The sequence below is a fragment of the Loxodonta africana genome, chromosome 3 (genome assembly GCF_030014295.1).
Source record: "Loxodonta africana isolate mLoxAfr1 chromosome 3, mLoxAfr1.hap2, whole genome shotgun sequence".
NCBI lineage: Eukaryota > Metazoa > Chordata > Mammalia > Proboscidea > Elephantidae > Loxodonta > Loxodonta africana.
The window spans coordinates 30,846,924-30,864,914 of NC_087344.1; the positions used below are offsets into that span (position 1 = coordinate 30,846,924).

At 49.0% G+C, this 17,991-nt stretch overlaps 2 protein-coding genes across 13 annotated transcripts in view; one reads left to right on the forward strand and one right to left on the reverse strand.

Moving 5' to 3' along the window:
- The window catches only part of LOC100671951 (ultra-long-chain fatty acid omega-hydroxylase), an 81,493-nt gene that overhangs the window by 7,354 nt on the left and 56,148 nt on the right, over positions 1-17,991 (forward strand). For 11 of the 12 annotated variants that reach the window (XM_064280882.1, XM_064280890.1, XM_064280880.1 and 8 more), the window contains one exon: positions 975-1,071. The exons of the other annotated variant lie outside the window; for it this stretch is intronic. The gene's annotated coding sequence lies outside the window, so the exon portion shown is untranslated. The remainder of the gene's footprint in view (positions 1-974; positions 1,072-17,991) is intronic. 12 annotated transcript variants of the gene reach the window in all.
- On the reverse strand, positions 1,020-6,781 carry PGLYRP2 (peptidoglycan recognition protein 2). Its single transcript, XM_064280893.1, has 5 exons — positions 6,703-6,781; positions 4,364-5,386; positions 3,392-3,602; positions 2,337-2,634; positions 1,020-1,481 (listed from the first exon to the last, which is right to left on the reverse strand). Exons 1-5 carry the CDS (start codon positions 6,764-6,766, stop codon positions 1,395-1,397), a joined length of 1,683 nt encoding a protein of 560 aa, XP_064136963.1. The 5' UTR covers positions 6,767-6,781; the 3' UTR covers positions 1,020-1,394.

Below are 17,991 nucleotides of genomic sequence, written 5' to 3' on the forward strand. Positions count from 1 at the left end.
TTTAAGGAGACGCCATATCATTTTCCATAGTGGTTGTACCGTTTTATGTTCCTGCCAGTAGTGAGTGCATAAGAGTTCCAATCTCCCTGCAGCCTCCCAACATTAATTATTTTCTGTTTTTTTTACTAGTGCCAGTAATGTTGGGGTAAATTGGTATCTCATTGTAGTTTCGATTTGCATTTCTCTAATGGCTAATGATCACAAGCATTTCCTCCTGTGTCTGTTAGCTCCCTGAATATCTTCTTTGGTGAAGTGTGAAATTCTTAATTTTTGAACAAAGGGTCCCACATTTTCATTTTGCATGGACCCCTCAAATTATGTAGCCTGCCCTGAGGAGAGGGATCTTTACTGAGGATCAAAGACCTTTCTCCTGGAGCCGGACACGTATGGGCAGGTACACCCACCTTAGAAGTGCTCACTTCATTCATACCCCCTCAGGCCACCCTTTGCTACAATCTTGCAGAGCCTTTTGGTGCATGCCCTCAGGTGTACTCCCTCAGCCTTTACCACTCCCCAGCATGCTGTCCCCCCTCCCAACTCCCAGAACCTGCATGTGTGCCTGAGGGCTTTCTGTGGAAGCTGGAGTCCACACTGCCCATGATGGATTGAACTGTATCCCCCCTAAATATGTACTGAATTCTGGCCCTTTCACCTGTGGATGGATTCTGTTTGGAAATAGAGTTTTTCTTTTGTTATGTTAATGAGATCATACCCGAGTAGAGTGAATCCTAAACCTAATCACTTCTGAGTTATAAGATGACCAGAATAAACACAGAGACACACACATGGGGAAGACAGACACCATGTGAGGATCACCTACAAACCAAAGAACACCAAGGAACCAAGGAATTCCCTAGGCTACCGGCAAGGGAAGAATCAACGCAACCAAGGCCCTGATTTGGACTTTTAGGCTCCGGAACTGTGAGAAAATATATGTTCTTTAAAGTCAGCCACTTGTGGTATTTGTGTTACAGCAACACTGGGAACTAAGACACTGCCTGTGTGACAAGCAGCCCAAAAGTGTCGGCAGATGAACACCTCCTTGAGAACAGCCCTCATCCAATGATTGATGTAAGTTGGTGGATCAGTACTTCAGCTCCCTCGCCCCTGGGTGGGATGACACTCACAAGTCTGCTCTGTGATGTCTCCCTGAGGTCCTCAGTGGGAGCTCCGGTTGCCCACAGTGGGAACTTGCTTGATGGCACACACTGTACTGGCCTCCCTCCCTCTTTGTCTCACTCTTGTACTACTCCACTTGTGTTTCCTGGGGTCACCTCCCAAATAAACTACTTGCACTGGGATTCCTGTCTTAGGATCTGCTTCTGGGGCACTCAACCTAAGACAATGCTTGCAAACACAGATGGCACGTGCACATGGCTCCTTCCATGGTCTCTTTACTGGGGGCCTGAAGCTGGCAGGATCGGAGGTAGCTCCCTCCTGGACCTCCAAGAGGCCCTCCTAGCAGTTCTTGGCTTCACATCCTAGAAAAGAAAAGAGAGTGTGAAGCTTGGGGGTGGGAGGCTGGATATACCATTCCCAAGGTGGGACCCTGGATGGGGAAGGGGACAGGGTCTCTAAGTCAGGGGGTGGTATGAAGCCCACTGCAGGCCAGGGTGGGTGGATTGATAGCTTAATGAAGTGGAGTGGCAGTATGCAGGTAGCATGAAGTTGTGGAGACTGGGTCCAGGTGTGATTACAGAGGACATTTGGTGATCAGGGACAGGGAGGATGTCATGAGGCTGAGGTTGTGCTGGCTGGGCCTAGGTTGCTCCAGTGTAAGAGTTGCCATCAGGGGTCAGAGAGCAAGGGGCTAGGCAAGGACCCTGGGGGCAAATGACTGGGAACACAGTATTAAGGGCTGGGCAGTGATTGTGCTGGCAGAGAGGTTTTAGGTAGGCTCAGGGACTAGGCCAATGTTATGCAGACAGAAGGCCTTTGGGTAGGGGGCAGGGGCCAGGCTGCATGGGCTGGGATGAGGTTGTGCAGGCAGAGGGGTTGTGACTTGGATATAGATCATGCAGGCCAGGCTGAGGTTGTGTGGGCAGAGGGGTCCACTCTCTGGTTGGGCAGAGTTGTTAGAAGCTGGGCAACAAAGTGGCTGTGGCTGGGGTTCTCAAATGGGGCGAGGGGACTGTGGACAGAAGCAGGGCTGAGGCTATGCAGGCCGAGGTCAGGGGGCAGTGACTGAACACTGGGCCAAAGTTGCCTGAGTAAAAGGTCTGCCAAGGGGGACCAGGAGCCTGGCTGGGGCTGTAACAGCAGGCAGGGGTCAGGGACCCTGCCGAGCTTGTGCGGAGGGGCTGGGAGCAGAGGTAGTGTGGGAGGTGATGACTCACGGCTGCAAAGCGCGGCCAAGTGTGCAGCAGATTGAAGAGCGCGTCGCCGGGGCAGTGTGTGCTCACGAGCTGGCGGTGGCCCAGCACCTTGTAGTCGGGTCGCAGGTAGCCGAAGCGCAGCGCGCAGCGCGGCAGTTCGTCGCGCATGGTGCGCAGCGCGGCGTCGGTGGGCAGCTCCGCCGTGTAGTTGCCTACGAAGGCCACCCCGAAGCCGAGGGAGTTGTGGCCAAGCGTGTGCGCGCCCACGCGGTGCCAGCCGCGGCCCTCATATACGTAGCCGTCCGAGCCCACCACGAAACTAAGGAGCAGAAGGGCAAGAGGCACCACGTGGAGTCAGGGAGGCCGACCTCATCCTGCCCACCCCGAGGCCTTGCCTCCTGACTCCAAACCCTACCACTGAGCCGGGGTCGCACCCACCCCAAGTTCCGCCCCGGCACCTTGGTTCTCCCAAGTCCAGGTCCTGCCCTACTCCCGGCACAGACCTGCGAGTCCTCTGGCTCCACCCCTCAGCGTTGGCCTCGCCCCTTTATCCCAGAGCGCCGAGTGTCTCAAATTTTGCTCCTGCCCAGTTCTGAGCCCACTTGTGCTTTAGGCCACGCCCCATCACTGCCCTGTCCCGGCCCATCACAGGCCCCACCCCTTCCCTCAGGCCCCGCCTCTTTCTCTAGTTCCCTCCCGCAACCTAAGCATCACACCAAAACCAAAAAACCAAACCCAGTGCCGTCGAGCCGATTCCGACTCTTAGCGACCCTATAGGACAGAGTAGAACTGCCCCATAGACTTTCCAAGGAGCGCCTGGCAGATTCGAACTGCCGACCCTTTGGTTAGCAGCCAAAGGGCCAGCAGTTCGAAACCTCCAGTGGCTATCACACAGCCTAGCGATTTCTGGTCCCTGTTAAGGCCCCGCCCCCATTACTGTTTGTTCCTCTTCACCCTGGCTCCGCCCACCCCAAGCTGTTCCTCCACCCAGCTAGCTCGGTTAACTCTAAGCCACGCCCCCTCAGGCCTAACCTCCCCCCCCAGCCTTGGCCCCGCCCCGGCCGGGCCCCGCCCACCTATAGCCGATGTCGCCCCAGCCGCGAGTATCCTGGTGGAATCTCTGCATGGAGCGCATGTTGGCGGCGCATTTCTCGAAGTCGGTGCAGGGCAGCTCGGGAATGTATGTGTGATGCACATACAAGAAGCCGAGCGGCAGCTTCAGTGGCGTCGGTTGGTGCCGGTACGGCGCGGCGCCCCAGCGGCAGCGGGGGTGAATGGCGGGGCACCCTGAAACGGGGTCCAGGGCTGGAGTCAGCATGCGCTCTTCCACCTGCTGCTTGCATCACCATTAGAACGCATATATAGGCTATTTCTCCAGCCCCCTGCCAGATTTGGGGAGAGTGTAGCTCACTGAACATCGGCCCTCACTGGGATCTAACTTAACCACATCTAACAAAGTCTCTGACATGTTCAGACATCTGCTATGACTTTCACGACCTTCACAATAAGCCCAAGAATTTTAGCTCAGCCTTCAAGGCCTTTACAACCCAGGGGTCAACGCTCTCTCTAGCTTGCCTGAGCCCTAGGAATCTTAGAAAAGAGGAATCTTATTAAACCCTACAGCAAATCCAAGATATTGTAAGGATTTCCCACCCCATCCCCTGCACCCCCACCCTGTTTCACTGAAGAAAGTCCAGAGAAGTGAAGCAGCTCCCCTAAAGTTGCACAGGGAGTAACTGGCTGAACTCCTATTCAAACTAAAGTTCTAAGCTTGGTCTCTCTTGAACTTGCCCTGGGCTCTGAGACCTCTGTGTCTTTACCTATGCTGAGCCCACTACCTGGAATGCCCCCTCTTTCTCACTTTTTTGTCAGACAAACTCCTATCATCCCTCAATACCCAATGCCAGCATTTCCTCACCTGTACACCTTCCCTGGCTCCCCAGGCAGAGCCCTTATTCTCCCATCTGGACTCCCCCATTCCCTAGATCCCCTGACCACATGAGGCTGGGTGTGTCTGGGAGGGTGGAGGGAGTGGGAGGCCTTCTCACCCAGGAAAGCCTCGGTGAACTCCTTGGTGGCATGGCTGGCCACTTGAGCCAGCTGATCTTGGCTCATGCCCTGCAGCTGGAGGTGTGTGGGGTCCAGTCTCTGTAGCAGGAGGAGGGCCCCCCACACCTGCTGGGTCAGGGTGGGGGCTGAGGTCAGGACAGCCCCATTCTGCCGTCGAAAGTTGCTTTGGAGTCCTGGCTCTCTGGCCACACCAGCGCCATAGTACTGGCTCAGCAGGAGGCTGAGGGGTGGCTGGGGCTCAGGGGTCCGACTCAGGTAGTCTCCCAGGAGGATCCCATCCAGGGCACCATTGAGGAAGGCTGTGGTGAGCCGTGAGGCTTTGGGGTCCAGGAGAGTGAAGGTCTGGGGGGCAGAAAACTGGTCCCAGCAGCCCTCAGCTCCCAGGCCAGGTTGGCTCTCGGTCTGGGGGTCCTGGAGAAAGGTTAGGCCCAGGTCTGTGGCCAGGGTGACCGCCAGGAGGCTGTCCACGCTGGTGGGGAACATGGCTTTAGTATCTGGAGAGGCAGCTTCCACATCTAGAGAGGTGACATCTGGTGAGGCCACTGTGAGTCCTGGGGAGGCGGCTCTTACCTCTGGAACGGTAGCTCCAACATCTGGAGAGGTGGCTTCGGCATCCTGAGGGGGGGTTGTGCTATCCAAGGGCAAGTTCACCACCCTGCGCCCCTGCAGCCCTGCCTCCAGCCCAGCCAGCAGCGGCTGCACAGCCACAGTTGAGCCATCGGGTGCCAGCACTACACCATACTCCCTCCCATCCCGTACATCATGTTGGGCCACTTTCTCTGTCAGGCCTCGAAGCTCTGGGCTCAGCCGGTGGGGATCCAGTTTGATGGCCTTGAGGAGCTGCTCCTTCAGTAGGAAACGGTAGAGGGGGTTGTGGGGGCCGGAGTCCTGGGCTGACAATAGCCACGTGGAGGCCGTGGGTCTGGCTTCGGTCACAGGCGCCTTCTGCTCGAGCTCACCCAGGGCCTTGATGATGAAGTCCATGAGCAAGGGCAAGGAGGCTGTGGAGAGGAGGGGAACTGTCAGCCTAGTGGCCCAGCCCCACCCCTCCCTCAGCACCACCCCCCTACTCCACGCTTTCTCAATGCCTCCATCCGACAACCCTGTGACCCCCAACACTGTCCTTGTGTAGATAAGGAAACTGAGGCACACAGACAACGAGTGTTCATGATGCATCAGGCCTTGTGTTAAGCAGCTTGGACTAATTCTGAGCACTAGGGAGCGATGGCAGGATTATGAGCAGGAGAGGGATGTCCCAAGATTGTTCCTTTGGCTGCCATGTGGAGAATGGACTTGTGGGGGGCTAGAGCAGGGAAGGGGAGACAGTGTGGAGATGAGCAATGAAGGGTGGGGGCAGTGGAATGGAGGGAAGAAGACTGTGTTCCTAGGCATGTAGGAGAGAAGATGAGCAGTTCTTGGTGATGGACTGGATTTGGGTGAGATTAGAAGGAAAGATATCCTGAAGGATGGGCCTGCACCTCTTTGGGGGAAATGTAAGTGGCTAAGCCTGGAACCCAAAAGTGCTGGACCTAGAGCTGGGGGTTAGTAGAGTCCCTGGGTGGTGCAAATGGTTAACGCACTTGTCTATATTGGAGGTTCGAGTCCACCCAGGGATGTCTTGGAAGAAAGGCCTGGCAATTCGCTTCCAAAAAATCATCCGTTGAAAACCCTGTGGAGCACAGTTCTATTCTGACACACCTGGGGTCACCATGAGTCGGAATTAACTTGACAGCAGCTGGTTTGTATTGAACAACAGCTAACATTTACTAAACCAATGCCTGAAACTGTCCTAAGTGACTTATATGACTTAACTCATTTAGTCTTCACAACAACCCTGTGAGGTGGGTCCTCTTGCGGATGAGTTACCTGAGACACAGGTTAAATTACCTGCCTGAGGTCAGATAGCCAGGAAGTGGCAGAGCTAGGATTTGAATCCAAGAAGGCTTCATCCTCTTACTCTGCCGCCTAGAATCCAGGTTCTTCCCCCAGACAGTTTACACTATAATTTCTCTAAAACTTTGTTCTTCTCTCGCCCCAAACGCCCTTCTCTGCTTTTCTACCAAGTAAAATTCTTCTCCTTCTTCCCTTCCTAGCTCTACATGTCTTTCCTGTCTTTGCTTCCTCCGCCCCAGGTTCCTCCCCTCACCTTGCCCTGGTCCTATGGGCCTGGGAGCATCTGTGTCCCTTGGTTCCTGGAGGGCTGAGACCAGCATTGGAGTCTCTGACCTTGCTCACAAACAGGGCTAGACACGGAAGGCGCAGCAGTACACTTTCGCAGACCCAGAGTCCCAGCCCAGGCATCTGCCCTCCGACCCACCTGTCCCAGGCTTCGGCCACAGCAGCAATCCCAGCAGGATCCAGAGGACACCCTGGGCCATCATTGTTGTGTTCCACCTTCCAGGGGGGCAGATCCAGTTGACCTCAGCGGAGGCTCAGTGCTACTGGAAGGACACAGGCATGGAGAACAGAGCAGGGCCTTTGGCCACGGTCAAAGTCCAGGGTGAATGACTCGCTGTCCCTCGCAGAGCTGTGTGGAGGAGGAGGCGGTGGGGGGAGGGGTCCGGGGTTTACAGTCAACCAGACCTTGGACCTCAAGTTGTTTTCCATCCTGTTCTGTCCCTCCCAGGCTGGGGTCAAGCAGGGGAGGCCCATCTCAGGAGGGGCTGGAGGCCAGGTAGTTCAGACTCCAGCAAACTCTGCCCATTCCCAGGAGAGGTAGACTGAGGCTAATCCAGCGAGCCCTGCCAATCCCCATGGTGACAGCTCTATAGCTCTCAGGTGTTTGCTGGACTGGTCAGACCAGCTGTGCTGGGGGAATGGAGAGAAGGGACAGCCCTGACATTGGCCCCTCCTCCTGGCTTCCTTGGGGCTAGGACTCCAATTTCAGACAGAGGAGGGCAGTAGGGGCCAAGTTCTTGCAGAGGCCTACTTGAGCCCCAGGGGACCAGGAGATGCTACCACCCACTGGGTTCCAAATCTGTCCTCAAACTACCAGAGGCAGCTGTGAGCTGGCAGAGGGCCCTGGTGTGAGGGGGCCCCTGGCTTAGCCCAGGAGCCAACTTCTGGGCTTACCTGGGTTGACAGTGAGGAGCTGTCCCTCTTTCATAGGTGCCCAAGACTGAGTCCCCAAAGGAGTGTGCCTGCCTCCCCTTTATTCTGGCATCAGGTGTGGCCCATGTGATTGGGGCTGTGGTGTGGATTGCTTCACCCTGGGCCTCCCACCCTGAAACCAGCCTGGGGAATTTTCTGGAGACCCACCAGGCTAGGGACTTAGCACAGGGCGGACCCTAGGTGAGCTGGGAATGCCCAGGGTGAGCCAGGCTCAGGATTTCCCAGGGGCCACCCCACTGGAGCAGAGGGCTGGGCATTCCGGGGGGCTCGGGGTAGGAGGTGAGGGAGGGAGTGAGTGGGAGCCAAAGGGGAAATCCTCCTCCATGCTTGAGTTTCCAAGGATTTGGGGATGGGGCTCGAACCACCAGAAGGATGTGGCTTTGTGTCCGTCTAGGGCAGGGACCAGGGTGTACAGAGTGAGACATCCACTTTGGACAGAAAATTTAAGGCAGTATAAAAAAACTCAGTCATTAAGATAAATTCCATTATATAATATAAAAAAACCAAAAACTAAACCCATTGCTGTTGTCTATTCTGACTCATAGTGACCGTATAGGACAGAGTAGAGTACTTTCAAGCATCAGCTGGTGGATTTGAACTGCCAACCTTTTGGTTAGTAGCCGAGTTCTTAACCACTGCACCACCAGGGCTCCATATATAATATATATATTATAAATTATTTTCATATCTGAAATATTTTAATGTGATATTAAAAAAAAATCAAAATTAATGCAAAAAGTCCATGATGCACAAAATACCAAAATTTACCAGGTGCAGGGACTAGGGTAAGGAGAGTGAGATATTTGCCTTGGACCCTAAATTTCAGACGGCACCAAAAATCCCAGTCATCAACATAACTAATATTTTAATGCAATTTAAAAAAATCAAAACAAATGCAAAAAAGTCAATGATGTATAAAACACCAAAATTTTAAATAAAGATGGGATTAGTAACAGTGCCATGCCATGCTACATGGGAGCTGAAGGGAAAAGGAAAATCGGGAATTCGGATCCTGTCTTTGCACCTCACTTGCCTCTCCCTAGTCCCAGTCCTGCATCCAAGGCGGGGAGGGGAAGCCCCAGGAGGCGAGGGGTAGCTGTGTCCTCAGATCCTCATCTGGGGCCCACCTGGCCTGGCAATGACCTTGATTCAGCATCATAAACCTTGGGTTGCCCCTCTGCTCTCCCCTTCTGACTGAGGGCGTGGGGAGGCCCTCGTGGTTATATGTGACCACCCATTCATTCTCACTTTACCCAGCAGGAGGCTGAGCTCAGAGAGGTTGGGTAACTTGCCCAAGATCACACAGCTAGAAGAGAGGAGTGGGGAGGGTACTGGAATTGCACTCTCGTGTGTTTCTACTATGCATCATGGCCAGCTCACGCCAGGGCCAGGGTCAGGGTCAGAATAATTATGACCCTTCATGCTGGGGAGGTGTTTGCAGGCTGGCTGCTGAGCAACTTCACACCTGGGAATTCACGGGCCAGCCTGAGGGGCAGCTTTGATTCTGTTTTAGAGCTTAGAGCAGGGTTAACCCCATTGCTGTCCAGTCAATTCCGACTTGCGGTGACCCATGCATTACAGAGTAGAGCTGAGCTTCTCAGGGTTTTCTTGGCTGTAATCTTTACGGAAGGTGCAAATGGTTTGTGCTCAGCTACTAACCTAAAGGTTGGTGGTTCGAAGAACCCAGCAGCCCGCGGAAGAAAGGCCACTGATCTGCTTCTGTAAAGATTACAGCCAAGAAAGCCCTATGGAGCTCAGTTCTACTCTGTAACACATGGGGACGCCATGAGTCAGAATAGACTTGAAGGCAATGGGGCTTTTTTTTGTTTTTTAATACTTATGGAAGTAGATCACCAGGTCTTTCTTCTGTGGCTTCTCTGGGTGAGTTCAAACCACTAACCTTTCGACTTGTAGGTGAGCCCTTAACCATTTGCACCACTCAGGAACTCTGGAGTCAGATTAGAGGCTGGGTTTAGAGCAAAGGCTAGATAGAATTCTATCCAGGGGCAGGTCATGGGTGTGGAACATTTCTCTTAGGGTCTCTGTAGGATTCGTGGCCTTCTAGAGCAGGACCCTTCCTCTAGGAAGCTTCCCCTGATTGCCCCTTGCTCCCCCTCCATGCCCTGGCTCCCTGGCCCTAGGCTCTTTCCTTTGACCCAGGCCTCTGCTTGCAGCTCTGGGAGTCTCCAGGTGTGATTCTGCGTCTACCAGTCTAGAAGAAGCTGGGTCTGCTTGGGGTGCCCAGAAGTGCCCAGCTCAGGCCTGGGCACCAAGTGGGCAGCAGGGAGGGATTGCTGAATGCACCAAAGGCCTGAGTGAGGCTGTAGGGTCACTTTGGAACCCACAGGCACACTGGTACACCCGTGCACACAGACACCCACAACACCGTAGGCACCTGGGCTGGGCTGGGCCTGGGAGGCAGCAGAAAGGCCATGTATCCCACAATGAATCATCCCCACCCCACACTTCCCTCCCACCTTCTAAGGCTCACCTACCAGGCTAGGTCAAGGCCCTCCAGGCCCAGACAGACCAGAGGTCTCAAGAGAGCAGCCCCCAGCCTGGGCCTGGGGCCAGCTTTAATGGAGGCATGCTTGGCACAGACAACCACAGCCCTGGGCCCTGGGTCAGGTGAGGCTGTGATCAGGGTGGGAGAATGGGGGAGAAGGAGCTTGGGGCAGGGCTGGGCCTGGGGCCAAGGTAAGAGTTAATGATATTCACGGGGGTACCAGCCCTGCTAATAACAACAAAGACCCTGACAGCAGCCTGGTTAAGATGAGAACCTGCGATGTATTGGGCTCTAAGTGTTAATGTGCCTTGATTTTGTTTTGTTTTAAAATTTTTATTGTTATTTTTTTTGTGTGTGTGTGTGTTGATTATATACATAACAAAACATACGACATCGTGACCATTTCTACAGGTACAATTCAGTGACATTGATTGTATCCTTCAAGTTGCATACCCATTCTCGCTACCCTTTTCCAAATCATTTCACCACCATGAACAGAAATTCAGTGCCCCCTAAGCAAAAACTCTACATTTCCTCCTCCCTCCCACCCCTGGTCACCACGAATCATCTTTGGTTTCTATACATTTGCTATTTATTGAGATTGTACAATGTTTTTCCTTTTGTGGCTGACTGATTTCACTCAGCTGGAAGTTTTCTAGGTTCATCCCTCTTGTGGCATGGGTCAGGACTTCTCTTCGTGGCTGACTAGTATTCCATGGTGTGTATCTACCACGTTGTGTTTATCCTTCACCTGTTGATGGATGTGCCTCAATTTATTACGCAGCTCTGGGTTTTGTTAGAGATGGTTGTAGAGCAGGGATTGGCAAACTATAGCCTGAGGGCCGACGGACTGTTTTTGCAAATGCAGCTTTGCTGGAACTCATCTGCGCCCATTTGTCCTCTGAAGACTCTTGGAGGCACAATGGCAGAGCTGAACCATTGCAACAGAAACCACCTGGCGGGCAAAGTTGAAAATATTTACTACGTAGCCCTTTAACAAAGGTTTCCTATCCTATAGAGGCTAAAGGTTGTTAGTGGTTGCCAGGGGTGGGTGGGAGGAGGGGAGGGGGAAGCTGTTGCTTAAGGGGCCTTGAGCGGCTGTTAAGGGTGATGGAAAAACTGAGAAGGGATAGTGGTGATGGTTGCAACATGGTGAACGTCATTAATGTCACTGAATTGTACATGGTAAAAAAGGTTGACATGGCAAATGCTTTGTTATATGTGTTTTTTACCATAAGAAAAAAAAAAAAAGTTTGCTGTTCCAACTATATGACATTCTGGAAAAGGCAAAACTACAAAAACAATGGAAAAATCAGAAAACATGTCTGTTGCCGGCGGTTCCCAGGGAGGGGAGGAAGGAGGGATGAAGAGGTGGAGCACAGGGCATTTTGGGGCAGTGAAACTATCCTGTAGGATATTGTAACGGTGGCCACACGATGCTAAGGATTTGTCAAAACCCTTAGGACTGTACAACACAAAGAGTGACCCTTGCATGGAAGGTATGGCCTTTAGTTAATAATGATGTATCAAGATTCGTTCATCAACTGTAACAAAGGTACCACAGTAATAAACCAGTTGCCACAGAGTCTATTCTTACTAGTGGTGATCTCATGCGTATCAGAGTAGAACTGTGCTCTATACGGTTTTCAGTGGCTGATTTTTTGAATGTAGATCACCAGGCCTTTCTTCGGAAGTACCTCTGGGTAGATTTGAACCTCCAACCTTTCAGTCAGCAGGCAAATGTGTTAACCATTTGCATAATGTTAATAATAGGAGAAACTGTGTGCAGGGTGGGGAGAAGGAGGGTATATGGGGCCTTGCTTTACTTTCTGCACAATTTTCTATAAACCTACTGAAAGTATTTAAAAAATGAGTGGAAACTCAACTGTGTAGACAACAAAATTCATGCATGTGCTAGATTACTAACCTAAAGGTTGTTGGTGGCACCACAGATGAAAGGTTTGGCTGGTGATCTGCTTCTGCAAAGACTGGAGCAGCTCCAGTCCATAACACGTGGGGTCGCCGCGAGTGGAATCGACTGGATGGCAATGGGTTTTTTTTTGGGGGGGGGGGGGTTATGGTGTGACAAAAGCAGGAAGTTAATAAAGGTCTTTAACCTCCCCCTGCCAAAAAAAAAAAAAAAAAACTCTTGCCAAGCCAGCCTACCCGGATTCATGCTCTTACCCTGCCATTTATTAGTTTGAGCAAATGCCTTAACCACTAGCCCTTATTTTCTCCATCTGTAAAATGGCAGAGCAGTACCAACCTTATCAGGTTTTTTGAGGATTAAAGGAGGTAATGCATATCATGAACAGTGCCAGGTATATGGAAAGCATTCCATGAGTACGGCGTCAGGGGTTGCCTGGCCCACCCACCCACCTGCCCCAGCCTTCCCGGCTGAAGTTCATTCCAGCCACCGAGATAATTCATTTGGCTATTATCACCGCCCAACTTCCATGGCCTGAAGGAGCCCAGACTCCCAGCCATGTGTTATTTCTGCATCTGGGGCACTTGTCTAAGCCTAGGGTTGCCCTGCTGGCTCCCAGCCCTCCAACAGCCAGCTGGGCCTTAGGGCTGGGCCTCGAGCCATGCTCAAACCATAGCCAAGTCATTTCCGTAGCCCAGGAACTGGTTGAACTGAGTTTGCCAAAGGGAAAAAAGAGTTGTGCTGTGACAGCTGCTGACCCTGCAACCTCCCATGTGGGGCTTTTGTGCAGGCCCCAGCGGGCCTAAATTGGATTCAGTTGAGTCAAGGTGAGAATTCATCTCTCGGGCACCTTGTCCTGGAGCTGGGGAGAAGGGAAGTTTTGTAACTGAGGCCTTGGGATATTGCACAGAAATGGGGAGCCCAGCCTATGGCAGTGTGCTAGGGGCCACGAATGAGTGTGGGATGAGTGGGGTCAGATGTGGGCATTTCCTGTGGTATATTTACTGAGCACCCACAGGCACCTAGCTGTCATCACCCTGCCCCAAGAGAATGACACAGGACAAAGAGCTTCAAACATTTCCTTATGTAGAAAATTCCAAACATACGCCAAGCAGAGAGAATTGTATAATGAACCCCTATGTACCCACTGGAGTCCTTGGGTGGTTATCATGATTGGCTGCTAACAGAAATATTGGTGGTTTGAGTCCACCCAGAGGGGCCTTGGAAGAAAGCCCTGGCAATCTGCTTCTGAAAAGTCACAGCTTTGAAAACCCTATGAAGTGCAGCTCTATTCTGCATAAATGGGGTCATGTAAGTCAGAATTGACAGCAACTGGTTTGGTTTTTTAATGAGCTCATTAACCTACCTGTCAGCTTGTCATGTTGTGGTGACTTCAGTGTTGCTATAATGCTGGAAGCTATGCCACTAGTTTTTCAAATACTAGCAGGGTCTCCCACGGTAGATAGGTTTCAGTGGAGCTTCCAGACTAAGATGACTAGGAAGAAAGGCCTGGCAATATTCTTCTGAAAATTACCCTGTGAAAACCCTGTGGATCACAACGGCATGTTGTCTGGTATAGTACTGGAAGATGAGCCCCTAGATTGGAAGGCACTCAAAAGTACACAGTGGCTACAACAATGAACTTGAGCATAACAATGATCATGAAGATGATGCAGGACCAGGCAACGTTTCGATATAAGGTTGCCGTGAGTTGAAGCCAACTTGATGGCAACCAACAATATGTATCCATTGCTCAGTTGACAGCCTGGTCCATTTTGTTTCTTTTGAACCTCCATCCACTGTCTCTCTTTATTGTGATGTTTTTTGCCTAGATCCATGACAGCTACAAAATAACGATATTTGAACAATATCATTCTTTCTTCATTTATTGGCTGGGATATGTCTATTGAAAAACAATTATCTACCATTTGGGCAAATGGGCTGCAAAAGACCTCTTTAAAGTGTTGAAAAACAAGGATGTCACCTTGAGAACTAAGGTGCGCCTGACCCAAGCCATGGTGTTTTCAATCACCTCATATGCGTGCAAAAGCTGGACGATGAATAATGAAATAGGAGGGCAAGCAAAAATGTTTGTGCATACCCATAACGTCAAAGGAGATAGAAATTTCAAACAGGAGGCCCCTGGGTAGAATCATCCAAGCCTCCTGCCTCCAGCTAATCTGGATGATAAACTGCAAATTTAATAATATTACGTAAATTACATTATAATATAATAAAATTAACATTAAAATAATAGAAAAAAATGGTAAACAAGTATTTTATTATTAAATATAATAATATATTAATTTAATGTTGTTGTTAGGTGCCGTTGAGTTGATTCTGACTCATAGCAACTCTGTGTACAACAGAATCAAACACTGCCCGGTCCTGCACCATTCTCACAGTTGTTGTTATGCTTGAGCCCATCGTTGCAACCACCGTGTCACTCCATCTCTTTGAGTGTCTTCCTCTTTTTCGATGACTTTCTACCAAGAAAGACATTCACGATGTCCTTGTCTTGGGATTGGTCCCTCCTCATAACATGTCCAAAGTATGTGAGACATGGCCTCGCCATCCTTGCTTCTAAGGAGCATTCTGGTTGTACTTCTTCCAAGACAGATTTGTTTGTTCTTCTGGTAACATCAGAATTCAAAAGCATCAATTCTTTGGTTTTCCTTTTTCATTGACCAGCTTTCACATGCATATGGAGCGATTGAAAATATCATGGCTTGGGTCAGGTGCACCTTAGTCCTCAAAATGAAATCTTTGCTTTTTTAACACTTTAAAAAGATGTTTTTTTTTTTGCAGATTTGCCCAATGCAACGCGTCTTTTGGTTTCTTGACTGCTGCTTCCATGGGTTTTGATTGTGGATCCAAGTAAAATGAAATCCTTGACAACTTCAATATTTTCTCTGATTATCATGATGTTGCTTATTGGTCCAGTTGTGAGAATTTTTGTTTTCTTTATGTTGAAGTGTAATCCATACTGAAGACTATGGTCTTCGATCTTCATCAGTAAGGGCTTCAAGTCCTCTTCACTTTTAGCAAGCAAGGTGTGTCACCTATACATTACAGGTTGTTAATAAGTCTCCCTCCAACCTTGATGCTGTGTTCTTCTTCACCTAGTCCAGTTTCTCTGATTATTTGCTCAGAATACAGATTGAATAAGCATGGTGAAAGGATACAACCCTGATGCACAACTTTCTTGACTTTAAACCATGCAGTATCCCCTTGTTCTGACTGAACAACTGCCTCTTGGTCTAAGTACAAGTTCCTCAGGAACACAATTAAGTATTCAGGAATTCCCGTTCTTCACAATGTTATCCATAATTTGTTATGATCCACACAGTAGAATACCTTTCCATAGTCAGTTAACCACAGGTAAACATCTTTCTGGTATTCTCTGCTTTCAGCCAGGATCCATTTGACATCAGCAATGATAGCTCTTGTTCCATGTCCTCTTCTGAATCTGGCTTGAATTTCTGGCAGTTCCCTGCTGATGTACTGCTGCAGCCACTTTTGAATGATCGTCAGCAAAATTTTACTTTTGTGGGATATTAATGATATTTTTCGATAATTTCCACATTCTGTTAGGTCACCTTTCTTTGGAACGGGCACAATATGAATCTCTTCCAGTTGGTTGGCCAGGTAGATGTCTTCCAAATTTCTTGGCATAGACGAGTGAACACTTCCAGTGCTGCATCTGTTTGTTGAAACATCTCAGCTGGTTTTCTGTCAATTCCTGGAGCCTTGTTTTCCTCCAGTGCCTTCAGTGCAGCTTGGACCTCTTCCTTTAATACCATCAGTTCTTGATCATATGCTATCGCCTGAAATGGTTGAATGTCAACCAATTCTTTTTGGTACAGTGACTCTGGATATTCCTTCCATCTTCTTTTGATGCTTCCTGCATCATTTAATATTTTCCCAGTATTGCAACGCGAGGCTACGATTTTTTTCTTCTGTTCTTTCAGCCTGAGAAATGCTGAGTATGTTCTTCCCTTTTGGTTTTCTATCTCCAGGTCTTTGCACATTTCCTTATGGTATTTTTTCTGCTTGAGCCACCCTTTGAAATCTGTTCATCTCTTTTACTTCATCATTTTTTCCTTTTGTTTTAGCTACTCTATGTTCAAGGACAACTTTCAGAGTCTCTTCTGACATCCATTTTGGTCTTTTCTTTCTTGCCTGTCTTTTTAATGACAGAGTCACTATGAGTTGGAATTGACTCGATGGCAGTGGGTTTGATTTTTTGGTGCTTTCTTCATGTATAATGTCCTTGATGTCATTCCACAGCTTTTCTGGCCTTAAGTCCTTAGTGTTTGATGCGTCAGATCTATTCTTGAGATGGTCTCTAAATTCAGGTGGGATATACTCAAGGTTGTACTTTGGCTCTCTTGGACTTGTTCTAATTTTCTTCAGCTTTGACTTGAACTTGCATTGAGCAGTTGATGATCTGTTCCACAGTTAGCCCCTGGCCTTCTTCTGACTGATAATACTGAGTTTTCCATTGTTTCTTTCCACAGATGTAGTCTATTTGATTCCTGTGTATTCCTTTTGGCGAGGTCCACATGTATTGTCACTGTTTATGTTGTTGAAAAAAGGTATTTGCAATGAAGAAGTTGTTGGTCTTGCAAAATTCTATCGTGCTATCTCTAACGTTGTTTCTGTCACTAAGGCCATTACTATCCAAGTACCAATCCTTCTTTGTTTCTAACTTTCACATTCCAATTGCCAGAAATTATCAATGCATCTTGATTGCATGTTTGATCAATTTCAGACTGTTGAATTTGGTAAAAATCTTCAATTTCTTTATCTTTGGCCTAAGTGGTTGGTGTGTAAATTTGAATAATAATTGTATTAATTGGTCTTCCTTGTGGGCGTATGGATATAATCTTATCATTGACAGCATTGTTCTTCAGGATAGTTCTTGAAATGTTATTTTTGATGAGGAATGCAACACTATTACCCTTCAATTTGTCATTCCTGGCAATGGCCGATACCAGTACATTTCAGCTCACTAAAACCTAAGATATCGATACTTATGCATTCCATTTCAGTTTTGATAACTTCCAATTTTCCTAGATTCTTACTTTGTACATTCCATGTTCCAATTATTAATGGATGTTTGTAGCTGTTTCTTCTCATTTTGAGTCATGTCACATCAGGAAATGACGGTCCGGAAAGCTCTTCCCCAGTCATATTTTGAGCTCCTTCCAAACTGAGGGACTCATCTTCCAGCACTATATCAGACAATGTTCCACTGCTGTTCATAAGGTTTTCACTGGCAAATTTTTTCAGAAGTAAACTGCCAAGCCCTTCTTTCTGGTCTGTCTTAGTCTGAAAGCTCAGCTGAAACCTGTCCTCCAAGGGCAACCCTGGTGGTATTTGAAATATCTGTAGCAAAGTTTCTAATATCACAGCAACACGTAAGCCACCATAGTATGACAAACTGACAGACACGTGGTGGGTTAATAATATATGTATACAATTTATGGGGCCCTGGTCACTCAGTGTTTAGCTGCGTTGGGCTGCAAATCAAAAGGTTAGTGGTTTGAGTCCCCCAGCTGCTCTTTGGGGCAGTTCTACTCTGTCTTACAGGGCAGCTATAAGTTGGAATCGTCTTGATTGCAATGAGTTTGGCTTTTTTTTTCCTATAATTTCTAAAAGATAAATTTAATATAATATGTAATGTGTCTATTCCTATCTCCCTTCTTAAATAGTAGCGTAATGTAAACACTTTAATCCACTTTGCTGTTTTTCCACTTAACGATGTTTCCTGGTGCTCTCTCCACAGCACTGTAGAGAGATCTTCCCAGTTCCTTTTTACAGCTTCGTAGTGCTTCATTGTGTGGATATGTGTGCTTCTTCTGCCATTCCCTGTTGATGGGTGTTGAGCTATTTCCAATCTTTTGAGACCTTAAACAGTGCTGCCATGAAAAACTTTGTTCATACATCTTATTTTTGCCAAAGAATCATTGGGATGTTCTATACATGATTGATGAGGGCGAATGCATATATAATTTTGCTCGATATTACCAATTTCCCCTCCCCAAAGCCTATATCAC